General features: G+C 39.4%; 1 protein-coding gene across 2 annotated transcripts; it reads left to right on the plus strand.

Moving 5' to 3' along the window:
- On the plus strand, positions 1-25,496 carry GIPC2 (GIPC PDZ domain containing family member 2). 2 transcript variants are annotated; one of them, XM_075156118.1, is made up of 6 exons: positions 1-89; positions 9,451-9,636; positions 12,593-12,773; positions 15,995-16,104; positions 16,826-16,907; positions 25,243-25,496. In XM_075156118.1, exons 2-6 carry the CDS (start codon positions 9,454-9,456, stop codon positions 25,395-25,397), a joined length of 711 nt encoding a protein of 236 aa, XP_075012219.1. In that variant the 5' UTR covers positions 1-89; positions 9,451-9,453; the 3' UTR covers positions 25,398-25,496. The 2 variants fall into 2 exon arrangements, with proteins under 2 accessions (XP_075012219.1, XP_075012218.1); XM_075156117.1 differs by lacking the exon at positions 1-89 and adding an exon at positions 1,119-1,430.
- The last annotated feature ends 1,620 nt before the right edge of the window (positions 25,497-27,116 follow it).

Consider the following 27,116-nt stretch of genomic DNA (forward strand, 5'->3'; position numbering starts at 1 on the left):
GAAGTGCTGGATGTTGCCTCATGAAATTCCCACTCTTCACATCTTGAGTAGATTCAGTACACCAGTGAAAATGGAGCAATTCCACTGAGGTGAGTGTAGTTATATTGGAGCACAGATGTCTTCTGTAACATGTGAATATCTAACTCATTCTATAGAATACATTTCTCTATTCCATGGTGGAGAAGGAAACATTTTAAATCTACTAAATGTTAGAAAATACACTTTTCAAATATTTATATGTTAAATCTCAGTATTTCAAAGCTGCTGTCCAGTTCAATAGGAAGCCTCTTAAACTTTGCTTATATGGATACTTGCTTTATTAATCCTTAGACGTTTGTATAGGTATACTATGTACAATTGTGGTAAATAAGCAAGAGTTGCCCGAAGTCCTTGTATACTTCATGTTCGCTTTTATATCCTGGATATAAACCTATTCTGATCAATATTTAGTACTTTCTTAGTAGAAATTCCTGAACTAGTGAGTGGAAAGATGGTAAACTTTTTACGATCTGGGTTTATGTACAATTTAGGAAAAGACTTTAAAAGTATATAAATACACTTTACAGTATATAATACACAATTAGACGAAAGTGGAAGAGATGTCTTTGCATTGGCCAGAAAATGGACCATACCAGTCTTTGGCAAACTCAGCGTTCTTGGTGCAGTCTAGTTCAAAGTGCCCTTGGCTTCCATTTATAAAAAAAAAACCAACTCAAACCCTTCTTAACCAGTACCCTGGACAGGAAGGGTTATTTGTTTACATGAATAGCCTAGATCCCAAGTCCGTGTTGCTCGGCTTTAGTTATGGCCGGTTGTGGCTTCTATGGTGGGCGGGGAGGCTGTGGGGGTCCTCGGTGCACGAGGACCCGCTATGGCCGAGGCTGAAGGGGTGGGGGCACAGGCCGGGCAGAGCCCCGGTACCCGCCCCGAGCTGCCAGGGGAGCGGGGGAAAGAGCGGGCAGGGCAGGAGGCGCCGCCGCGCAGCTCCCGCACCGAGCGCCTTCCGCCGGCGTTCAGCGGCTCCGGGGCAGGCGGGCGGCAGCTCGGCGGGGCGGGGCGGGGCGGGCCGGTCGCCGGGCCCGGGCCTCACCTGGCGGCGGCATGGCCGCGCGGGGCCGGGGCGGCGCCGGGGGCAGAGTCCAGCGCGGGCAGGCGGCGGCGGCAGGAGCCCGTCACAGGCGCGGAAGATGCCGCTGGGGCTGAGGAGCAAGAAGAAGGACAAGTCCAAGGAAACCTTCAAGCTGGTGGAGAGCGAGGCGGCGGCCCCGGCTCCCGCGGCGGCGGCCCCGGCCCGGGCAGCGAGCGCGTCGCGGCTGCAGTTCCACACGCAGCTGGCGCACGGCAGCCCCACGGGCCGCGTGGAGGGCTTCGGCAGCGCCCGCGAGCTCTACGCGAAGATCGCCGAGGCTTTCCGCATCGACCCCGCCGAGGTAGGGCCCGCCGAGCCGGGAGCCGGGCACTGCCCGGGCGCGGCGGGGGCTCTGCGCCTGCTGCTGGCGGCGTGCCGCCGCGCCCTGCGGGTCGTACACCGGCCTGGAAACACGCAGAAGGAGGTGGGGGCAGTTCTGCGCTGCAGCGGGCGGTGGGCGTTCTTTTGCAAATTTTTGTGGACGTGGGTATTTTCCGTTTTGGGGGGAAAAATTCCTTTTGCCATTTCCAAATGAGCATTACCATACGGGAAAGGATATAAGCATAACTGCATTTAACTTTTACATGGAAAAACAGTGATCCTTTTAACCAAAATATATCTACTGTCCGAGTTAACCTCTGGCCAGCCTGCTGTTTAACACAACAAACCATTTGTATTACAGTTGAGTGGAATAATTATTTCCAGTGCAGGAATTACGGACTGTAGTGATTTGTTCTAGTTTCAAAAAAAAAAAAAAAAAAAAAAAAATCAATGGATCCATGAGGGTAAACACGCAGAATGAAGGCAATGGAGGGTATAAACGCTTTAAATCTGACTACCTTTTAAAATTCCCACTGAATGTGACGTTTGGGAAGTTTTCTGCTTTGCCAGGTAGTTACTTTTAAAAGGCCCACCGTTTAAGTGAGGCTATTTAAATCTGTAAGAGGATTTTTTTTTTAGTGCTGCCTTTTTGATGTTTTTTTCTGAGCCAAGTTTTAAACATTTGTTTAAATAATGATTCATTTGTGTTTGCAAGTGTATTGTTTTCTCTTAGTTAAAAGGTGGTGACTGTATCAAGTTCTTCCTACGTGGTTCTATGAACCTTAACCTCTGAGTGGCAAATTGAAACAAAGTGCTAACGTTTCATTATGCCTGCATGTAGTTATACAGCTTTACTTGTTTTCTTATTTGGAGCTGGCTCTTTTAAAGAAGTTAAGACTACTACTACAGACTTTGTTCTGAGAGTCTGCTGTGGCCTGACCTAGCAGCATTTCAAACAGTAAAGAGTAAAAGAAAAGTGGCAGTAGCAGTGAATACAGCTTAACCAGTCACTGTTGCATTAAGTAATCAAGAAGTACCAGTTCTGTTGCCAGCCGGTGCACCTATGTCCCAGACCTTCCAAGCTGCTTTCTGACCTTCTGCTTCCCTGTTTTCTTTCCATACTGAGCTGCTTGTTCCGCTTTTGTTCTGTTCCATCTCCAGTTATGCCTTCTACTCTCACGTTCTTATAATTGCCAGATTATCTTCTTTTTTAGTTTTCTTCCTTTCACTGTTGAACTGTTGTTACTGATCTTGTGGCTCCACTGACTTGAGAAAGAACAGCGTTCACCAGGAAATTCAATTTTGTATGAAAGGTGCACTCCCGTTTCTCCTGCTAGATGTATAGTCTGACACCCCCAAAGGTTTTAGAGGAAGCACCACGTTTCATGGGCATCTATTGCCAGCCGTGTGCTAAACTAGAGAAGTTTCTTTCTTCTCTTTTTCTCTCTACTGTCCCATTCCTATTTGGTTGGTTTTTGGGGGTTTTTTTAAATGTTGTTTATTGGTAAAAATGGATGGAGAGCTGTTGCTGGAGGCACTGAACTTAAAATCTTTTACTCAAGGAATTCAGTTGGCTTTAAGAAACTAAGTTGTATAAAATGAAAATAGTGATAAAAAATATTTCCTGGTGTAAAGGTGGCACAGCAGAGTGAAGAACCTGAACCTGAGAGTCTTGCAACAAAATTTTGGGTAGACAAGATAAAATAGGATAGATGAGTGAATAGCAAGTGGTGCCATGAAACGTGAATTTATTAGCAACTGCTGAGCTTGCTGGAAGTAAGTAAAGACTAGACATTTTCAATGGTATTATCTATTAATTAAAGCTGCTTTTGGACAGGCAGTCTGGTGTAAAGAATAATGCCAGAAGCTACTCCTCAGCAAACTGAAAGACACTGAGGTACTCAAATGCCATTTGTAGGTGTTATCTGTCTAGGAGAGTTTCTGTGACCTAGCTATGCTGAAGCCTATGGGCAGTGTGATACCTGAATACCTTCGGAAACAGGTACTATCACAGAGATCTCTGCCCTCTGAGGTGGAAAATAGTGGAGGGGGGAGTGAGGAAGAGCTCAGTGTAGAGAACATTTGGCTAACTGTTGCAGAAGTTAATACATTTAATGATACGTGAGTTTACTGCAGTGTAGGCAAGGGTGTGGATTCTTGGATCTGCTGAAGTGTTTTAGTACAGTTCGGGATGAGCTATACTTGTAATCTGTCACTTCTCCTTTTGATTCCGCATGGTTACAGCACCTCATTTCCTCTTTCACATCTCAGAGGACCAGCTGAGTTTAGCTTCTGCTGGAGGATCCTTTCCAGGATCTGTGATTGACTGCCAACAGGGACAGAGCGAAGCTTGTATAAAACACAGTATTTGTTGGACAGACACTGACAAAACTTCTGTGCAGACCTGGATCATGAGTAGGGTAGGATGGGGGCAGAACAAGACAGGTATAACTTCAAACGGGAGACTCCTTCACTCCTATGATGTTTGCTAGGCATCTATGAAAGAGTGAGCCATAACAGCAGCTTTCTGAGGCATTTCCTATACGTATCTTTTCTTGTCTAGGTATTTTATTCTTCATCCATCTTCCTAGGTGAATATATATCTCGGTTATCCCTTTTGAAGCTGACATTCAGCCTGCATTTCTGTCTACCTCTCTGACTTTTACTATGACTAGCGTTTCTTCTTTTCCTGGTCCAAACTGAATGTTCTTTCGACAGGGAGGAGGCATGAAGATGGCTTCTAGCAATGGATTGCCTGTATGATTAATATGAGTGCTGTTTGAGGTAGACCACATTGTTCTTGACTTTTAATTTGATTTCTTCAAGGGGGTTTCAACAAGGAAGCACAGAACTAAAAAAAAAAATAAATAGATGCAATTCTTAACTAACAACACAACCCATCCACAGTTATGTGTATGTTTCTACTTGCATAGATAATACAAATATCTCCTCTGTTTTTAATATGGAGGATGAAGTAGGAAAAGGAGTTGGAGAAAGTATTTCTGTATGGTCTTGGCCATTTAGGATTACTATTCCACTGTGACTATTGGAAAATGTGGCAGGGAGTGTTATGTTCCCTGTAAGGGTGAAAGGGCTAAGCGTGGCCTGTATGCTAAATAAATGAGCACTGACCAAAGGACAATGTGGGTCTGTTAAAGACTTTGGTGGTGGTGTGCTCCTGTGAGAGCACATGGTAGGGCTTTGAAGTATTCAAAGTAGCTAATCGGGCACCGGGAATGTGGATATTAAAGTCCAACTGTGGCAGGGCTATTTCTTGATCAGATGAGAAGGGAATGGTAAACCACAGGAGCTATATGGACTTTTGGTTTGTGTACTCATAATTTGCACTTTTGATTATTTTGTTTGCTGTGGAAGGTGAAGTATGGTGGGGCTGCTGAGGTAAGTTGTATGCTCAGCAGGTGTGTCTGTCAAGAGCCCATGAAGGTTGCTGTTCCTTTCACGGTGGAAGGAATTTTGCTTCATAAGGCAATACAGGAAAAAGGAGACCTTCCTAGTAGCACCAAGGGCAGAAACGCAGCTCCCTCTGTCTCTTCCAGTAACAAGAGTTCAGCTGCTGAGCTTGTGTCTGGGCTGCTGTTCCATGGGCCTTGCCTCCTCATGCTAAACAGTTAAGTATACTGTGAGGCTGTGCCGCATTAAACTTTCATAGAAGTGTTTGATTTAAACCTATTTGATTTAAACTTTTATGAAAGAGTACTGAAAAATAAGCCACTGTGCTGAAACTTAGGTTTATAAATAAATGTGACCTTATTACAAGAAAAAATCTGAAGTGTATTTTAGGAGGTTAGAGAAAAGGGTCAGCTTGTGAAATCCTCATCCTCATCACCAAACTGTTCAAAGTTTTAGAGTATATGCTCACCTGTTGAAACAAATTGTTCACAATCTTGCCTAGAGATTAAAGACTTTAAATGAACAAACTTAACACTCCCTATAAACCACCTCCTCCCACGCCTATGGCAACAATTGTTTGCTTGCCATTCCCCTAAGCAGTGCTTAAATTTCACATCTGTATTACCTGTGATGCTTGCTGTATTAATGATCTGTTTTTCAAATACTTTTAAGCTGTATGTAATTCTTGTGCACTTTGGGTTTAAAAAAAGAACAATAAAACACTGAATGCTTATTTTATAGTACTTTGAATGTATTTGGGGAGGCAAAGTTGCATACCTGATAGAGTACCAAAAGCACACTAGAACTCAGAGGACTTGGTTACTCTTCCTGTGCTGCAGCTACTCAAGGCTCCCACGTTTTCCTCAGGGAAGATAAAGTGAGTAAGGTACCTAGAAAATGTGACGGTGATTTCTTGATATAATGATGCCTACGTGTAAAGGGAAATATGTCAGTGGGTGTTACATCTTGCTCAGAAGTAGAATTCCCATTTCCCCACCTCTTAAATAGAGAAAGTGATTATGATCTCTTTTGTAAAGTTGTCTGAGATCTACTGATTTTAAAAGCGCTTTTAATAGCTTCTGAGTGTGTCATCTATCAGTCAACTTATTTTTGAGTTCTTCTCAAGGTGTAGGCTTAATATGGAAGATGAGAATGTAGTTAATATATAGGATATGCAATATGGTACTGCATATATACTTTATATAACACATAGTGTAACCCTCTTTTTCTTAGCTAATACGGTTTCTTTATATAACACACAGTGTAACCCTGTTTTTATTGGCTAACGTAGTCTCTTCCTATTGAAGGTACTGATGCAGGGAATAATCTGTTAGTAATCTTATCTGAGAAATCTATTTTATAAGGTTGTGCATAAGCCCCCAGTCCCTGCCAGCCGAATGGAATTTCCTTGTTCTGTGTGCCACACAAGATAACTCTCTCAGTGAAGGAGGTATCCTAGATACTTCATGACTGATGTAACAGTTATGATTTATAATGTCTTGCTAAAGTTAGCATGAAATGTCACAGCACAGGTATGCTGACTTAAAGATCAAATGCATATGAAGGTTGAGAGTAAGAAGAGAGAGAAGACTTAACAATGAAAATGGCACATTCAACTTTTTCTTGATTCTTTTCTGGGTAAGAAAATTACTATCAAAAATATACCAAACTGAGTGAATGGAAGGTGTACTATAGTAGCTGTTGTTTAATTATTTAAGTATATAAGCTGTTATTAGGTACCTATATTAAACATGTAAAATCTAAAAAAAAAAAGTGTCATTTTTGAATTGACAGGTATCAGTCATGTACAAATAAAGCTGTGCTGTTAACTGATAGATGGTGTAACTGTGTATTATCCTGGGTAGAGACATCTTTAGTACATTACTCTTTGCATATATGTGTTCTGAGAAAAAGCAGTTGTCCTCTAAAGAGGATAAAGAATGATTTAACTTTTATTTTTGACTGGCTGATGCTCTCTCAGCCTTGTGGTTAGCATAGAACTGACTCACAGAAAATTCTGCAGACTTATAGGCTGTAGTAGGAATGCCATCCAGATGAAGGTCTAAAAAGAGAAACTCTGGATCGAGTTTCTAAATATCACATTTCTGCTCTGTTGCCAATTTTATCTATTCAAAGGTGTTACAGTAGTTACTTGATGATTGTCTGTTTGACAAGGTCAGATGAAGGATGCTAATGTCTAAAATGTAAAGACACGGTGCTTGTTGTTCATTGAAAGAACAAGAACTGAGTTTCAGTTGTAAATTGGCCAAGTTATTATGTAGCCTGAGAGAGAGATGAAAATGTATACGTGAACTTACATATAGTCTGTTTGAATTGAACCTTCTTGGTTTAAAAAAACTGCTGATGATTAGAAATTATTATTATTTGTAAAATAAATTTTAATTTTCTACTTAAAACCGGCTGAATTTCTCTAGGTATGCTTGAGTATTGGTTAACTGAAAAACTTTGCATTACCTGAGAGAATAAAACTAATGTCTGTGTGCTGTTCCGACTCTCATTGTTAAAGTAAGGCTTAGATTGCAGTGGATATTTGATGGATTATAAGAGATAAGCAATTGGCCTTTGAAGTAGGGGCGGTTTAGGTTTTTTGGTTTTGAGGGTTTTTTGTTTGTTTTTTTTTTTGTTTTTTTTTTTTTTTTTTAAAACAATTAAACAAGCCCCCCCTCATTAAGAAACACCAACTCACTACTAAACTTTCAGTTTTTAAAACCAAAACCCCCATAGTTATAGAATCTAAGTTCTTCAGAAACTTAAATGCTCTCTGTGAAATACATTAGGAAAAGTATTCACCCCTCATTTGACCTGGAGTATATTTGAATATGTTGGTGACTTTCGTTTCAGTTTTTCTGCTGTCATCCAGTGATGCCAGAAGGAAAGAAAAGGCATTTGAAGTGTTCTGGTGTGGAAAACCCCATAACTTTTACAAGCGTAGTGAGGGAAGCCGGGAAGGCAGAAGGAGACCCTGCATTTCCAGCGAAGCACTGGGGGGTTCGGCAGGCTGCAGGCACAGGTCTGTGCCTGGGTTTTGGGGCAGCTGGGCTGGCCCGCTGCTCCCTGGGGACTGCCGCTAGAGCAGTTGCAAAGATGAAGGACGCTAAGCGACATCCTGCTGCTGTTTGTCTCAAATGCTAGGCTGGCTTCCCACCGTGTACTTCTTTTCATGTGTTAGCACTGCTTTTTCCATTTCCTAATTTGGAGCTGGTGTGGGCAGTGGCTGCAAGGGGGTCCAAGGTGCGCTCTGAAGGAAAATAATGTCCAGCAGATATGGGCAGGGGGTAGAAAAGTATCTACTTTTATCTCCTGTCCTGTCAGAGCCATGTGCATCCTTCTGGCAGCAGAGCCTTTGATGGTTTGCAGCTGTGGCTTTGCCACCTGTGCTGGAGGGCCAAATGGGGTGGCAAGTCTCCTCCTCTTCCCCTGCTTCCATTGCATGTGAAAGATGGTCTTTAGGGGTGCTCTTTGCCTCAGTGAAGTAGATTTTAGGGATTCTCCAAGTTTTTCTTGGAGCACAGAGTTTCTCTATTTTGGCTGCTGCTCTGAGCTCTCCAGTGCTGCCCAGGAGGAGGCTGTGCGGGGCCTCCCTCAGCCCTCACTCCTCTCCAGCTACAGCTGGGAGCGGAGTTGGGCAGGTGTAGCTACTCTAGCTGTGAGGAGGAGCGTTGGGTTTGTTTTTTTTTTTTTTTGGCTAGGCTGTTCAGTACAGCCTGTACTCAAAGAGCAGAAAGCCCAAAGCCTGCCCGGACTGGCCAAATTCCTCCATGCAGTACTGTGGTGGGCAAAAGCATCGTCTCTGTCCCCAAGCAGTACAGCTGGGTTAGGCTCATCCAGCCTATGCCCGGGACAATAGACCTCCTGTTAAAGAGCCACTAGTATAAGTGTAGGGATAAAAAGGAGTGCCTAACACTCAGTGCTGAAGAGAAATCCCTCAGGCTGATTTATGAAGAAAAAATTTGCCCTTTTTCTTAAGTCTTGCTTTTACTAAGCTGAAACAGAGATGACCCCCACTTGCTGGAGGAAGGGTGGGGAAACTAAGCAAGCTTGTTGGAGAGAACGTGCTCTGAGCTAATGGTGGAACACGTGGAGCAATATAAAACATGTCATGCTCTCTGTTTTGATGAGTTCCTTTTTTTCCCATGAAACTGCTTTCAAGCAGTTATATTTTGAAGCAGTGCCTAGTGATGTTTGAATCCTGTGGAATTTGAGGTGGGTGAACGATGGCGGTGGCTCTTTGGTTTGCTCACTCTAACCCCTGGAACAAGCTGTTCTGCTCTAGCTCAAGATGCCTGTGTCAGAGTTGGTGTGCTGGGACAGGCCATGAGAGGCTGCTCACACAGATATGCCTCTCTCCTTTGCTCCCTGCCAGCTCTTATCTGCAGGGTTTGAGCTATTGATGCTTTCTGTCATGTGCGTGGATGGAGACTATTACCTCTCCTGGGGCAGCTGGAGAAGGAGAGTTATCATCATTTCAGCTATCGATCTGTCAAAGAGGCCAGAACTATGCACTTCCTTTTATTTTCCTAATATACTATTAAACTTAAAGATAATGTGTTTGCTGTCCTCCTGCACAGATCATGTTTTGCACTTTGAACACTCATAAAGCTGATATGGACAAGCTCTTAGGTGCACAAATTGGCCTTGAAGATTTCATATTTGCCCACATAAAAGGACAACGAAAAGAAGTGGAAGTTCTTAAAACTGATGATGTGCTTGGGCTTACCATTACAGACAACGGAACTGGCTGTGCATTTATAAAGGTAAATCTGATTACTGGTGAAATACTTTACTAGAACAGAAGTTCTACATCATTCAAAATGAGTTCAGCTATTTCTGTACTGCATGTCATTCAAAATTAGTTCATTTGTTCATTGCTTCTGTAATGTGTATCAGTTTTACAATGTGACCATTGTATTTTCCGACCTGCCCTAAGGTTGTGGGTGTTAGATACTGCTTGCATCTGCCCCCTCCTTTTTTAAGTGATTTTCTGATGTCATTGATTAGGTGCTTATAGAATGTTTGTCACTCATGTGATAATGAGATCATGTTCTTTCAGTCTTTATGACTCTTCATAGGGCAGAAGCCTTTGTGCTGTATAAGAATAGGTGCAAGTACAGTGCTTTTCCAGCTTTCCAATATTGTTGCCTTAGGTAGGATGAATTAAAAGGTGCTAAGGATATGGAGTAACACAATTTACCACAATTAACTTGAGTAGCAACTATGGGCGGTAACATGTACAATATATTAATCATAACTGCTTTCCTCCTCCTCTTCTGTATGACCTCCAGATGTTTTGAGACAAGTAGAGGCTGATGAAATGATGCTACCCTCCTTGCTAGACTAGGTATTTGGAACCTTAATCACATTTTCTGCCTTTTTTAGATGCTTTGCTCTGATATAATCCAATTATCCATTGTTAGTGAGGCATTGGCAATTATCTTCGATTACTGCTGTCCCCATCACTGTTCTTACTGCTATTGTAAACAGAGCTTCTTGTATGGAGAGGTTGTAGTCTCTATTCATTCCGTAGCTACCGTGGATGTAAAACAAGGTGTGGTTTAGAAATAGGCTTGCTTGTCTTTGTTGTGGAAAAACGTGATTGAGATCATGTTTGAGAAAGTCGAGATGCAGTGGAGGTTTCAGTAAGCAGTTTAGCAAAATCATAGCCTCATTTTTATGTTTATAGACACAGAACTCTGAATTTCTAGTGGTAGCATCCGTGCAGCCCATAACATTCAGTCACGCTGCTGCTTATGTGGTATTTTAAAAGAAGGCATTGAAAGCAGTGCTTCAGCAATTAAAGTTCATGTGTGCAGCACTGTACAGAGCGTTACTTTCTCTGTGCTTGGTTAGTAATATGGGGAAAGAGAACAGCCATCACATAATTGGAGCAGACTGGAAAATCCTCGCCACATTAGCAAAACAAGCTGTAATTTCCAGTAAATTGTATAAAACTTATCTGAACAAATATATCATTGTCCTTGTACTGGTCTAATAAGCAGTATAATGAATACGGTGCAGTCTTCGTGGGAATGCATCAGTTTAAAGGAGTTTCTAGGAGCTTACTTTGTTGCATATTTAGCTAATGGATTTTTTAAAACAGCATAGAAAATACATAAACAAAAGTAAAAGCTGCATCTTTTTTATACCTGGTTGTCTAGGTAAATGACTAAGCAGAGACTTAGTCTTAAAGTCTCTACTTTAAAGTTTGGTAGAATTCTTTTTGTTTATATAATTACTTTCCTTGAAAAACTGTTACTGTGTTCTATTAACAATTAACGATTAATATTTACCTATCTGTGGGTTGTTGAAAGCTGTTATGGGCTGTAGTAATTGGTGTTAGGATCCAAGTGAAGAAGAAAAGCTGAATGAGAATGAATTCACCACGTAGACAAAAGACTGGTTGAAGTCCGGTGGGCACGCTTTTGAATCCTGGCACCTGGTAACAGAAATGCATTTGGGACCTGGTTTCTGGTGTGTGTAAGATACCCCCCTCTTCACTCACCATGAGGCTTCTTTTTGGTTTTAATCTAGTTAAAGAAAAAAGTGCTAGAAAGAGTTAAACTCAGCCTGAAGCTAAAAATTGTTGCAGTGTTTTATAGGACACTGAGCACAATCACACTTCCCACTGACTCTCTCAAATGGAGGCACATATGTGGGCTCAGACATGCGCACATAAACTAGAAGCAGGTTTCTGAGATAGTTATGCAGCTAGGCTAGGTGTTATAGTAGTAGGTGGTAATATGTTTATCTCCCTTTTCTCAATGTTATCTCACTCAAAATTAGCCTGAACAACATCAGTCTTAATTGAAAAGTACATTATTCAGGAAGATATCAGAATGAAATTCCTATCTCTACAAAATATAAGATATTCTACTATTTTATAGCTTTTCTTTTAAATAGCCATAGGATAATGGCTTACATGACTTAGGCACATGATAAACAAATATGACAGCATATAACAACAATAAACAGAATCACTAAAATTTTAAGTGTCCTTCAATTGACTTGATATATCATAGAGATCTTTTAAAGATTGCGTTTTTTCCTCACTTTTTAAATTCCACTTCACAAAAAGTATAATTACTAACTTCTATTACATTTTGTGATCTTTAGACCATTTGTATTTGTGTTCCATGAGAATTTCTTATTCTTTGTTGTTATTTCAGAGGAAATACTTCAATATGCAGCTATATAGCTTGATGAGGAAAATGGTAGAAGTTCTGTCACTATAGAAGGGTCTTATTAAGACTGGCCCTTTATAGTATGTCATTTTTAGTGTATCACACACATTTTTTTATGTCCCTGGACCATACTTGAGAAGAGAAAGGTTCTGTTCCTATGCTTGTCAAGCTATTAAATCAAAATAAAAGCCCAAAACTCAATTAAACATTCACATTACTGACATGTTTGGGTTCAGTTTTAAAGCACAAAAATATTAGCTTATTCAGAAGCCTTAATTTCTAAAGTATGATTGCATTCTTTTTTTTTCCCCTGTTGATTTTACATTCAATGCTTATTAAAATACTTTGTTTGCAAAATAATGCTTTCCAAAATATGTTTTATGAAAATCTTATAGACAAAACACACTGCTGGTATAATAAGCTCAATGCTATTGATGTTGTTAACTGACATTCTTGAAACTCTGTGGTGTCACCTCTTTACCTTTTAAAGAAATGCTTCTAATTCTTTTTTTTTTTTTTTTTTAAACAATAGCGAATCAAAGAAGGTAGCCTTATGGACCAAACCAAAATGATCTGCGTGGGTGATCACATAGAGACTATAAATGGAAAAAACGTGTCAGATTGTCGGCATTATGAAGTTGCCAAAATGCTAAAAGATCTGGAGAAAGGTCAGGTGTTTAAGCTGGAGTTGATAGAGCCTATGAAAGCATTTGGTGAGTGATCTGACTGTCCACCTTGTTCACTGATACTGAAATCCCAACACTGGATTGCATTGTAAGTTTGTTTTCAGATTGCAGCCAGGTGTCCACCCAAGGTAACATAACTGCTATAAGAAAGTACATTTGTTTTTTTTCTTCAAAGTGGGAAATTTATGAATGGATTTTCTTCTGTCTTGCTTTTTCCAGCTGTTATCCTGGTGTGGGGTGCCTCAGCCTGAGTCTCGGTTAAAGCATGGATCACTTCACTAATGCGCTGATCCTTGAGCCTCCTCTTCTCTTTTCCTCTATTGATACATAATCCCTGTTCATCTGTGTGTCAGGTTTTTCTATTTCTGTACCCTTTACTGGGGACTGCACTCTCTAATGCAGAAGGATGCCGCAGAAAACACTGTCTAGGATTTCCTAGAGCACCTCCTTTGCTGCATGCCTGCCTGCTCTCCCCAGCTTTTTTTGGGCATCTCTAATCGTACAGCAGGTATACTCAGAATTGGAAGAAAGCAGTATGGCAAAGCTGTGTCTCTACCTACAACCTGCATGCTATGAGAAAGTGATACTTATGTAGGAGGAATACATACCTACTGCTAATCCTTATGTATATTAATTTTATATTAATTTTATCAATGTGCTAAACTTTTAAAAAAAAAAAAAGTGGGTTTAGCTCAGGGAGTCAAAGTAGAGATTGAGTTTTAATTTTTATTCTCTCAATTTTTTGTATACAGCCCCCCTCCCCAACCATGTGGCATTTTTCTGTAATAAAAACTTCAAAATACTGCTAAATTATAAGTGTGTATGAGTCCTTGTGTGCATCTGTACTAACAGCAAGTTCAAAATCGTCATCTTCACCACAGCAGCAAAAGTTCAAAGTGTTTATTTTTCAAATCTTTTTATCTGTTACTAGTTTACAACTGCTGTCATACACCAGTCTTGACACTTGGTGTCAGAATAGCAGCAGAAATTGAAAATGAGAGAAATTTGAAGATTTCTTTTTGCTTTTAGTGCTTCTATGAAGAATGAGGTTTATCAGTTAATCTCTAATGTGTTTGGATATAAGTTGATACTCCTGTAAGTAAATGTGTATGTTACACATTACGCTAAAGTAGTATTACATATTATAGTATTGCAATTAGTAATATAGGAATATACCTTTTTAATATGGGTCTATAATTTGTATTCAATGCTAAATGTGTTACATAGTCTATTTGTAAAGACCAGGGTAAATCAGCATTTGATTGATGACTTCAGCCGTTATTTAGTGGTAATTGCTTTAGTCAGGTGATTAAGATACCTTTTAGTCTGTCTGTGGTGTAGAGAAGGAAACCTGCTGATTCCATGGCAATACCTTGTATCTGACATTGAATTAAGAGGCAATCAGAGCTTTTTGGACAGATTTTTGGGAGATGCACATTATTTTTTACGCTACAGGAATTAATTTACAAGTTGCAGTGCCCAATATATTAGAATATCCTGCCTCTGGCCTTAGGTGCAGTTAGGCTTTAGGCACAAATTTATTCAAGATATTGTTTAAGCTGCAGCATGCTGAGAATAGCCCCAAAGAGACAACAAACAAGATCCAGATCCTGCTGGACAAGTAGGTGCTGAATTTGTCTTAGTTTCAACACAAGTTTGTGAGGGTATAGAAATAAGAGACAAACCTTTGTGTGAAATTACTAACTTTTACTTTTCTTCCTCTCAGCAGAATGTGAAATAAGTATTATTTACTGGTTGGATGTCTTTCTACCCTGTGCACACAGGCTGCCTCAGCTACTCTAGGCAAGGCTTGTAGCACAGAATTAAAGACTTGTCTGAATAAGATTGGTCCTTACCAGTCACAAGCTGGCCTCTATGAATTGGTGAAAAATTAATAGAAACAAAGTAAAGGCAGCATAATACAAACTCTACATTTAAATTACGTGAATATGAAAAATAGTTTCTGTGATGGCCAGAGAGCTTTGGCCTGAAGTATTGCAACTAAAGGTTATGTCAAGTCATGAGTTTTAAGGTGCTAATAGTAACAGAACTAGAAAAAGATGTATGTTGTATCAGGAATGATTTTTTGAAACAAGTCTAGCAGAAGTGGTGACAATCTTAAGGATGTTTTAAACTGTTCTTGAAGCAACAAAAGGATTAAGGAAAAGTGTTGATCCTAAGTATATATGTAAGAGACTGGGCCATATCTGTTTGTTAAAATAAAAACAATCTGGATTTTTGACTACTTATGCAAGAATGATGAGTTGGAATCTACCTGGGCAAAATGAACATAGCATGTGAAAGTCTTGCCTTCAAGGAGAGCTTATTAGAAAGACCTGCTGTTAAGAGGAGGAATAATGTGGTAGAGAAAACAGCACACTTAAAAACAGTTCTGCAAAATTATCTCCCCTCTTCTAGCACTTTCCAGATTAGCTGTGTAACACCCATGTCACTAAATTAATTAAAGCCTTGCCACTCTTGAATGTAAAATTATGTCCCAGAACAAGAAAGCCAAATCTAAATGATTCCATACTCCATTCACTAACTGGGGTGCCGTTACCCAAGATTAAAGAAGGAAAGTTGAATTCAGGTAAAGAAAATTTTGGGTAAACCTGGATATTCTTGGTAGAGATTTATCAGGTATGAAATCATAACTTTGGTGAAACCAGTGGAAAAACCCCTGCAGACCTACTTATGGACATTTCACCTATGTGACTGCTAGTAATCAAATTGTTAGCTCAGCTCCATGTGGCTCATCATGACCTGTTGATCAGTGGTGTTTGCACCATTGCATCAGTGAAAGATGGAAATGTTGCAATGCTAAACCTACTACATAGTCTGTCTCTAAAGACCAGGATAAATCAGCATTTGGCTGATGACTTCAGCCATTATCTAATATTAAGTAATAAATCCTTCTACTTTTCTGTAGAATAGGGAAATAAAATTATACAAAGTGCATATATGAAGTTGAGTGCAATAGGCCTGCATAGATACATTGGTTAATGGAAATCCTAGTTTCAGTGCAGTCAAGCGGATATCAAAGTTTGAAGACAAGAAATTGTCAGCAAAGCTGTACTTAGAATACAGTTAATTTATAATTAATTTTTTACATATGTCTAGATCTTGATTAGAATAAAAAGTGAAGGTAATATAATAGCCAAAGCAGATACATCATATTCTGACATACCATATACTTAGTTTTGTTTGGTATCTTTTCTTTTTGTTGTTGTTGTTTGTTTTGTCTTTAGAAAAGCTGGAACCAAGGTCCAAAGGTGGAACTCTGCCAGAGGCTAAAATCTCCAGAGGGAGAGAAACACTTCGGCTGAGAACCAAAGGCCCTGCTACTGTGGAGGAAATGGTACGGTTATCTTGGGGCCCTTCAATAGTTTAATCACCTAGCACCTGATTTATTCTTCCCCAAGGTTCATAAGGTGGAGTAGGAAGGAAAAATCTGGATGTTATAGGACTTAAGAAGACGACTGCCTTCTGCAGGGGAAAAATGCTTATATAAAGTTGAAGTCTAGCAGGGATAGGATGGGGCTGAGGAATCTGGAAACAGAGAGCCTATATTTAGATGTCATGGATTATATTGATGCATTTAAGGTAGATTAGACCAAGGAGTGTTGAAAAGAGGGAAGGGGGAAAGAAAAGGGGAGGACAGTTGAAGAGTTGGTTCTGTTGCTGACACAGCAAAGTCCAAGGGTTGTTGTTAGGAGAGGCTAATAATGTATGCTGACATGAATATGTGTAAAATCAGGAGTAGGGTTTGGAAGAAGAAATGTTATTTATTCTGGGTTCCTCTAAAGCCGATGAGGATTTGATGAAGATCTGTATTGTCAGGAGGTGTAAGGCCCCTGTTTAGTTTGAATGTGAGAGCTGCGTGGCTTGATGTTAGGAGGAAGACTCAGGTTTGTGAGAAGAGGGAAAGAGAGTAGAATAACGTGTTTTACTTGTAGGTTTTGTAAGTCTAGGTGGCTAGGATGGGAGTAAGGATAATCAGTGTCAAATTGCTGGTTATTTTGAAATCTGCATGGATATAATCATACTTCTGCTGTTTTTCTCCCTTCATTTCAACAAAGCCAACTGAAGTTGAAGAAAAAGCAATTAAAAAAGTGGATGAGCTTCTTGAAACATACATGGGGATAAGAGATATTGAATTAGGTGAGTTTTTAACAGATACATTACTACAAGATTAAACCATTTCTCATTTTCTGTAGTCTAAAATTTATTGAGTACTTTAGTCTCTGGATGTAAGCGAAGCAAAATTTGTCCAGCATGCAGTCTCAAAAAACTTGCCTCTATTTCTGCAAACGTGCATCTCTGATAAAAAAAAAAAGAATCTCTCACTACAAGCCTTATGATGTAATTAATCAATCCTCTATTCTTCCTGCACATTTTCTATACACTGTTGCATGAATTATTTAGTTGTTTGCCATTAACTGTCATCACTGTATTCGTTCTGGCATATATTTTTCTAGTGGAGCTTGTGTGTACCACATTTAAGGATTGTTAAGGATAAGCCTGTCTATTTGCTTTTTTGCTGTTTTGCCCCTTGGCTTAGAGACATCAAAGTTGATTACTAAAGTTTGAATCTGAGATCTTCATCAGTGAAAGGGCAACTATTTAGCAAGGGAACTGACAGAGTAATTGCTCACATTTATCAAATTATCTAAAGCCTGTGTTCTGAAGAACATGGGAAATTTTCCAGAATATTTACTGGCTACCACAATCATCAATTTATAACGAAAGAAACTATTCAACCCCAGTGTCATAAGTTCCTTAAAACTGCACCAAACTTGTGCTTGCAGCTGTTGCTTCTCTCTGTTAATCTGACAACAACTAAATAGGAACTTCTGTTTGTATGGGAAGAAGCTGCAATCTAGCTGAGTGAGAAGTGCTGCTGTAGCCAGCTGTGGCTGGGTGTAGTCCTCATACGATCTTGTGGAACTGCTAATACTGAGACAAAGAGGAAGGTATTTATTGTTATGGTAATATCTAAAAAAATCTGCCAAGAATTAGGAAAGGATAAGCTAAATGGAAAGCGATCTTGAAAAGAAAGCTTTTATGAGAGAGAAGTGGAGGAGGCAAAGCAGAAGAGAAAATAGGTCTGGCATGAAGCTAAGGGCAAAGCAGGAGGGTTGGACAGGCAGCAGTTAGCACAGAGGGATGAGAGCAACAGGAGATTATCTGAATAGCCAAAAGTCCTTTGTTGGCTGCTCGTACCGGCAAGCATCTGATTGGCAGCTTCTACTAGTTTTCTCACAGGGAAAATTGTAGGTAAAGTATTATTTGTCCCCCAGCCTAAGGTAGGTGGGCTTCCTGGCACAGAAGACAGAGCGGAGCTGCCCAAAACTTGCGAATTCTGTTTTGTAGGTAATATCTAAACTTTCCAATTCCCAGAAAACTAAAAATTCTCAAAAATTCTGTTCCCAGCAACTCTAATATGTGATGCCCCTGCCATGTAATGCTCCCGGGAGCCCTGTGTGGTGCTGACCCTCTGGGTTAGGTTGGATCCCATGTCCTGTCGTTCTCCTGCAGCCTCTGCTGCTCAGTCCATCTCTGGCTCAGGCTTCAAAGCTCCAAGTCTCGTGCCAGCCGTCCCTCTGGGAGCTGTTTTTGTCCTGCAGCTGTTGCAGTCCCAGCTCAAGCTGGGTTTCTGAAGGATCTTGTCCTTGCAGGTAACCTCCAAGGTCCCGAGGCTCCTGGCCCTACAGGAATAAGCAGCTATAGGTGTTCTGGTTTTGGTGTCCATAGCCCAGAACCCTGAGATCCTAGGCTAGAGCATGGTTTCTTGGGATGTTGAGGTGTGCTATGCTCTGCTGTGTGAAAGGGAAGCAAGTTCCCGTGGGAACTGGTGTTCCCTGTGGTTTTGGCTCTCAGTACTGTAAGATGGCTCTTGTACAGTAGACAGAGTTCAGCTTTCAGGTCATATGGCTGAACTGGTTGCCAAGCACCTGGTAGAGTTTTCTCATGAATTCCTTGCTTTTTTTTTTTCCCAAAAGATCTAATGTCCTTCATCTTTCAATATGTAGTTTGGAAAGTTTTAAAGAATGCCTTAAAAGAACACTCAAAGAAGGAAGAGGTCTTTGTACTCAAAGATAGTGTCTTCTTCCCAACTGGGTGGTTGTTTTGCCCTTCACCTCTCCCTTCTCTTCCTCCCAAAAAGGCAGTGAAACAAAGAGAAACTGTCAGGAATCAAAGACTACAGGGTTCATGTAGCTTTAGTTTGCACCTTTGGAGCCATTTCCTAAAGTTCAAATCTTAGAGTCAAGGGCCAACGGTGATGACAAAAAAAAAAGTTTTATCATTTTTAAACAATTAAACAGCTCTAGGACTCTTTACAAAAGGAGGGCTAATCACCTGTCACAAATCTGTTCAATTAACATGTCAGTTTTTCATACACTGGATGTGATCAGTCATCCATGCAAATGAAATATGAGGAAAGGATTCATTCAGAGAATGCCAATCACCACTCAGCTAGAAATTTCACTCATTACTCAAGCCAGATTAGTTGAAAATGCAAGTCATCACAATGCGACAGCCGACAAGTGATTAAGATCTCAATCATTGCTCATTCCCATGTAGTTGTGTTTGTCAGAAGCTTTGGATGTCAGTTTATATTGCTCTTTCATCTCCATTAAAATGACACTTCCATGGTGTTGATTGAATTCTAAAACAGTGCCCCAGTTTTAAGCCAGAAGTTAGAAAGAAAGGAAAGAAAAAATAATGTAAAATTACAGACAGAATTAAAGATGAGATAAGGCCCTTAATTTTTGCATAGTTAAGTTTCCTGACAGTTTCAAGAATGGCTGACTAAATCTACAAATCCCTAAGTTGGAGCAAAATGCTTGGAAATCATTTAATGGAAATGCGTACACTTACTTTTTTTTTTTTTGGCACAGATTTTTATTTTCAAAGATCTAAATGTTGTTGAGATTTACATACCTGCCTTTTGAATGCACTTTTACCTTTTTACCTCTTTACTCTATTTTACTGAAAACTGGACTTAGTCTGCAGAAGGGACACTTGGCTTTGGAAATATATTCCTCAGCCATTTTGTGGGCACATTAGAAATTGGGCCAATGCTTGACTTCAGCCTTCTTTAAAACATTAATGCGCCATTGAGAGGTAATTCAGATTATTTTAAATCCTGTCAATGCTTTCTGGTAAAGGAATGTGAACAGTTGATTAATAGGAGGGACTCAGGAAGCAATGTTCTGGGTGGGAGGAAGCCTGGATCTATGGGATCCAACCCCAGAATGCTACCGATGGAAAAATGAACGCAAAAAGGGCTTCCCGTCCAACTTTTTTCTTTCAGCATCTTTTGGCTAGCTCTTCATCCACTGATATTTTGTTCTATTTTGTTCTATTTTTACTTTGGATGATTATTTCCTTTTTGTTGTTCCCTATAACATTGTCAGACATTACATATTTTTGCATGTTCTCCATCTCTGGAAGAATTTCAAATCTACTTCTCCACTCTTGACTTTATTTTTCAAACTTACCATCTAGTCAAAATGTCCTAACAGGTTTAAACTTTTTGTCACCCAAGCTTCTTCTCTTGGCTCACTAATCCAACCCAGCAATATTGGATAGATGTTTTTATCTTGAAAAGCTTTGACGAAAGTGATATTCTCCCTGAATCTGTGGTTTCTACTCCTGTCACCAGACTTCCTTTCCCAAAGGATTTTATTGTATACACTTTGGGGTATATTGTTTATGACTGTTCATTTACATTCATTAGAGAATAATGGGAGTTTTGTGAAAAAGGGAAAGGTAGCAAGTCTGGTTAAACAAGAAAACTTACCTACTTCAAGAAGAATTAGTACTTAATAAAAAGAAACAAGAAGAAAGGATATTTCTAATGATTCCTTGAGTGCCAGATCTGACAATGCTCAACATGAAACTAAAACCAAGTAATGTTAAACACTGGAAACTGCAATGACATACTTCATTTTCTGTCATGTCGTAAGGAAGCTGAACGTGAATTTTAGCTCTCTTGAAGTGTCAGGCCAGAATAATATTTGTTACCTTTTGATGAAAGCAAAGCTTCTGATAGCATTACAGCTAAATAAATATTGAAGTTTCTGTTAAGACTTCTGAAAAAGTTTTTTTAGAAGCTACAGGATAGGATATAGGTAGCAAAACCACTATGTAAGGTAGATAATAACAAGCATGTGTCTATTAAAAGTGAAAATAAGGATTTTGTGAAAGATCTTTGAAGTTATTTTAAAGGGACTAGGTTTAAAAAGGCAACATACTACTTTGTTCATATTCTGGGAAGCCTGATATTGAGGTTCTCAGTTAAAGTTGAGAAGACTTCTAATTCCTGTCATCACTTTTAAATTTGCTGAACTTTTTACACTTTATGTAAAAATTTCTCAGGTATGAGCATTGCCTGAAGTGAGATTTTAAAAAAAAAAAATCTGAAAACAATTGGGGCTATCTGGAGTGTGGAAAAATATTCTATTGGAATAAAATTCCAGTAATCGCTATTGTTTGCAGCTGTTACAAGAAGCAGTGGGGGGAAAGGAAGGGGAGTGGAGACAATTTGGCACAGAGCTGTCACCCTCTGAGAACCAGTAAAGTTTTCTTCAAGTTGGCAAGTATCTGCTAAATGCCTTGGCAATCAGTAGTTTTTGATTTGCCTTGGGAATTACGCATTGCAAATGTCATTGTGTAAACAAGCATGTTCTGCACAGCTGTGCCTACCAGGGGATGCCATCCCGCGTCTGTGTCAACTGCCTGGGGAAATAAGAATACGTACACTGGGTGGGAGAGAAGACTGGTCAGCTGCAGTGTTCCTGTCTGTATGAAACTAGTGAAGCAGGGTTCAGCTTTGCGCATTCGTGTACATCAGTGGTACAACTTGCGTGTGAAAATCAGGAAGGATGGCTTGCATCTTGCATTAGGATTTGCTGCACGGTAATACAACTCTGCTGACACGAGAGGTCAGCACCAAGCTGTCGAAAACGTACAAACCAGCAGTGATGAGCCTGCGATCTCTCCACAGAAACATATTTCATTACATCAGGTGAATCTGGGAAGGGGAATGTGCTTTAATAAATATAGCACATTAAATATACCCTAGTAGTGCTGATTACAGTTGCTCAATACAGTTGAAAACACTTTTATTTGAGGCTGCTGCTTTCGCATGGCGGTGACATTCTGTCTCCTGCTTGACTGGGTTGAAAGTTGTCTTGACTATGTAAGTTTAGTGGATTTTGTTTTCAAGTTTGGTAAATCTATAATAAACTATTTTTAAAGTTCTATTTCATAATTTGGGAAGCTCAATCTTTGAAGAAAATTGTGTTTGAAATAACATTTTCTGTTAATGACAGAGTTTATTACTGTGTAATTCTGAGGTTTCAACTAGGGCAGTTGGACTGTAATATAATGCTGTGTTGTCTTGTTTTATTGCTGCTGTCTGTATCATATGGCTCTTTCGTATGCCTTGAACAATTTATCTTAAAACTGGCTAAATTCCTTGCTGCCACTCTTTCTGCTGGAACACTTGTCTAGATCCTACTCTGTTGATGGCAACTTTTTAAAAATATCTTGAGTAACTGTATCTAGACATGTTTGCTCTCGTGTCACCTTGCACAGCTCTTCTCCCTCCAACCCCCTCCCAGTGTCTATTTAGAGTAAATTCATATCCTGGTTCATGTCCAGAAATCTGTGAAGTTTAAATTACACCTGTTACCTCATTACCTCCAGGGTTGCTCCTCTGTAAGTACCTTCTTATGCCACGGTGTCAGGGGATATAGGGTGGCATTGATGGGACAAATATTTGTCTTCTGCTTGTCGGGAACAAGAGTCCCCTGTTTAATGCCTGTTTCCCGTCCAGACTCCTCTCAGTCAGTGTCCCAGGAACTTCACAGGGGACACAGAAAGAATCAACGCAGCAGGGTTAGGGTTTCTTCTGGCAGGGAAACAGATCTTGAGTTTCCTTGCGAACCACTAGTGGTGCCCGGGAAGCTGGTTACGCTTGAACTGTCTTCTCAATCACAGCGTTTTGTTTGTCGAGATTCACGTAAATTTTCTTTGGACTGCTTTGTGTAGTTTGGCACACTGTGATTCGCTTTGAAGCCTCACGTCTGAACGTAGTTAAAACCAAAACGTCAAATTTCTTCAGAAAAAATTACTGTTGCTGACGTCTACGGTGTGGACTATGGCTCAAGTTTGCTCACAGCTTGCTATAAGTTTGCATAACAGCAAAAACTGTTTGCCAGAAATTCGTAACTGTCAATAAACTTGAGCCGTGTGTCAGGTCAACAAAATAATATTAAATACATTTAATAAAACTTCAGAGCAGGGGAAATTTCTTTTCCTTTTTATCAGAGAGATTTTGCCATGTTGGTACAGCACAGTGCATGCAGTAGACGGCAGACTGTCCCAGTGAAGATGGTCTTCTGTGGCTTCAGAACTTTCTTCCCTTTCTCAGGCACTGTAATACAAGTTCTCCACTCGATATCCCTCTGAAAAAAGGCTAGAATCTGTCAAATCCGTCAGTGTGACACTTGAATTTGATATGCTTATGAAGAAAATGGTGGTTACTTGATGTGTAACAAAAGATGGAGGACATCTTGCAGTTTAAGGCAGGTGTGTAAAGTAATCATGAAATGAAGCAGGCTTTGAGGGTTTAACTTGTTGTACAGTACTGTCATTTCTTGTGAATATGAACAGAGGCTGTGGAGGAGCGAGAGAGCTCAGAAAATAAACTGCACTCAGCAGTGCTGTTTGTGCTGAGTCTGTTTTACAGAGTCTTCTGCATCCCTCAAACCATGATAGCCTGTTGCCAGTAGTTCTCCTGGCCTAGCTTAACCAGGAGAAACTGGTTAAAAAGCTGAGTCTTTTCATCCTTCAGGGAGGTGCAGGTGCCATGATCAAGGGAGGTTTGAGCCCTCGCAGTTTTGATTTGTTCTAATATCCTTGCATTGCCAGTATCCAGTTTTGTTTGGGATAGACTTGTAATTTGTTCTAGAATCTGAGAAACTGCGCAGTGGCTAAAAGTGAGGGATGAGCACAGCAGCTAAGGACTGAGTCCTGAGCAACGACCCCAGTATAGCCATTTCCAAACTAAAGTCTAAAACTTGGTAAATTCTGATACTTGGGTGTTAAATAAGAGAAAATGCTGTACAGCATGGGTATACAAGATATCACAGTCTACCTCTGTGGTATCAGACCTCTCTGCTTTAACTTTCCTGGGTACTAAGATGTTCCTAGTCTTTGGTGGCTGCGGTTTATTGTGCACAGCAGCAAGGCCTTTCCTGTGCTTTTGCACAATTTGAACCACCTGGCTGAGACTTCCAGAAATAACTTTGCCACTTCATAGTGGCATAAGCACAAATTTTCCCAGCCTTGAGGGTGCTATAAACTAAAGATTTGCTTTTCAGAGCTGGAGGTAATAACAACTGAGGCAAACTCATGCACTGAAATCAGTTACTCTTTAGTTTGGATGGTATTGAAAAAATATGTAGATCCAAGCAGAAGAATAATGTGGCTCACAATAAATGCCTCGGTCTCTTTACAACCTGGAGGTGTTTTTTGGGTTAAAAAATTAAGCCAAAGTTAATTAAATTTAAAGAAAAGTAAGCTGAAAAATTAAACAAATCTGTTTGAGGTCATATGGTGGTTTCTTGAGAGCACAGCTTCTTTCAGGCAGTTGCAAACATACTGTATCCAATACCTAACAAACCAGATTTTTATTTTCTCTGTATTTTACACAACACATTAGCCTGGTATTACACAACACATGAGCCTAGTATTTGAATTCTTGTTTCCTAAAGTAGGGGTATTCAAGTGTTTTCTCTAATTTATCATTACTCCTTTCTAAACGCAGGTGATGCTCAACATTTTAAACTCGTAAAACATGGGTTATTGCTAGCAAACCCATACTAGCTTGGTTGCATATATCTATTATGCAGGCTGTATGTTGTTTTCCATGTTCAAAGACTATGCCTTTTGGCTTTCTGTGAAAAGCTTGGCCACTTTAAACTCTGACTTGCTGAGATCTTTTCTTTGTTGTTTAGAGGACAAGAACATTCAGGTTTGCCTTTTGATCTTCTGGTTTAGATCAGCAAGCTCATATCAAACTCACTGAAGCTGGCATGGATCTGTTATCGCAGAAGAGTTGTGCTTAACCTTGTTTTTAGACCCATGCTTCATGTGCCTTCAGTAATGAGTACAGAATATAATTTAATAAGATTAAAATGAAGGTTTGTTGAATTAAAAATTAAACCTCTGCCAAATAAACAGAAGAATATATAACAAGCACTCCAAGGAAGCTCTCCTGTTTATCAGACCAGAATGTAGCTAGTGTAGGGGGATTTAAGTGCATAATTCCCATTGAATCCTAAATTCAGTAGGTAAGCTTTACATCTCCCTAAACTGACCTTACCTGGTTTTGAAAATAGACATTCAAAAACTATCTTGGCCATATATGTTAGCTTTCACTTTCATGATAATTACATTATTTTGTTTTGTTGCTTTTTAGCCGCAACAATGGTGGAAGCTGGAAGAGACAAGAAAAACCCAGATGAATTTGCAGTGGCATTGGATGAAACTCTCGGAGACTTTGCATTTCCAGATGAGTTTGTCTTTGATGTATGGGGAGCAATAGGTGATGCTAAGCAAGGACGACTGGAATGAGACCTGTGCAGTTTATCAATTCCTATTTGAAAATCCAAAATTATTTTCAAATACGTACATCAGAATTTTAATACTTTTATTAATATGAATCCAAGGTGCTCTGTGTAAGTATTCTTATCTGAAACTTCCTTTTGCAAAGGAAGGTTTCTAATGGAAATATGAAGATAAACCCAAAGTTCTGACAACTGCACATTTAAAACAAACATTTAATTTACATGTAGAAATCACTGTGAGGAGTGTGTCAAGGAGATATATTTATACAGACATTGTATGAAAATTAGGTATTTTTTATTGTACATACACTTCAATATCAATATTCTGAAAGTGTTAGACATATGCAACAAAGAGTTTGGATTATTTTATCTCTTCCTTAGAAAGGTTTATAAACTTGCTGAAAAACTAGCTAGCTACACGCTGCAGTTCCCTGGTCTTCTGTTGTTCTTATGTATTCACGTACAAAAAGAGCTTACAGTTTGGCCTGGATATAGTCTTTTCTGTAAACAGAGCTGGGGAGAAGCTACCATGTTTCTGAAGAACCTGAGTTCAGGAGAGAAAATATTCCTTTGAAACATGAGAGATAAGATCTTTGAATAAAAAAGACTTGCTTTCATTTGAGTCATAATACACACTGTCTGGGTATTACTGAGATGAGTAAGTATAGTAGAAATGCTTAAACCAGGAAGCTGCTGCTTTATTCAGATGCCATATTATTGCAATAGGAACTGCATAGGAAGAAACAAATGATAATTTTGATTACTATTCATATATTTGAATAATATCTGTGATCTGGCGCTGGAGCCTATAATGTATGACTAAGTGCTTAATTGATCTTTGCATATGCTAAATGATTTGCTGACATCCTATGCAGTTCCCCTCTTCTCTGGTTTTTTTTCAACATGGCAACGTAGGAGAGACATTGAAGGTGTTCAAACCTGGAAGATACTATTGTAAAGCCACAAACAATTGCAGTTTGGATGAAAATGCATGCCTAAACCCTGAAAAATATATTAAACTAATTTTAGATGTTAGGATTTACAATTATATTGCACATAAGCATTTATTTTAACTGATAATATTTTACTAATAAATCTCAGATTATTAAAAATGAACTGTCTCTTTTAACACATCTGCTATGCCTGCATTTATCCTCCTGTTCACTCTCTATTTAATGAAGAGCAATGCAAATAAGTTACTCATAACTAGATTCTTTATCAGTTTTTACTGTGCTTGGCTTTAATCAAGACAGATATTTGCTCATTTGTTTAGAAAAAGCTGCTTTCAAGTGATTATTATAGCCAAATAACATGCCGTGAGTGTCCTTGAAAATGAAATTGAACAAGAATGTGGGGCCTGACCTGGGAAGGTGTCATAGCTTTTAGTATTTTTATATTTGCATAAGCATATAAAATAATAGGTATTACAAAAGTTTTTTCTAAATCACTACCTAGTTACTTTTCTTCTGAGGAAAATGTCTTTCACTGTCTTGCAGAGATCTCTTTAAAATAAAGACTATGCTAATAATTTTACACATTCTATGTCAATGATTTTTTTTTTTTTTTGTCTAAAACCATGACACTTTGAAGTATCATTGAGAGGACAGGTCCTCATTCTCTTTACTATGTTATTTAGGAAGGCTTCTAAACTCCATTTCGGTCTTTTGCACATGTTACAATAAGTGAATATTTTTTCTAGTTATGAAATATCACATGAAGTCTGATA

Source organism: Calonectris borealis, chromosome 8 (assembly GCF_964195595.1).
Source record: "Calonectris borealis chromosome 8, bCalBor7.hap1.2, whole genome shotgun sequence".
Lineage (NCBI taxonomy): Eukaryota > Metazoa > Chordata > Aves > Procellariiformes > Procellariidae > Calonectris > Calonectris borealis.

Bases quoted from the DNA above. Each gene is read 5' to 3' on its own strand.
- GIPC2 (XM_075156117.1), top strand. From the start codon at position 1,188: ATGCCGCTGGGGCTGAGGAGCAAGAAGAAGGACAAGTCCAAGGAAACC. The intron at 12,774-15,994 runs GTGAGTGATCTG...TTTTGTCTTTAG, and splicing joins AGAGCCTATGAAAGCATTTG to AAAAGCTGGAACCAAGGTCC. The intron at 16,105-16,825 runs GTACGGTTATCT...ATTTCAACAAAG, and splicing joins CTGCTACTGTGGAGGAAATG to CCAACTGAAGTTGAAGAAAA.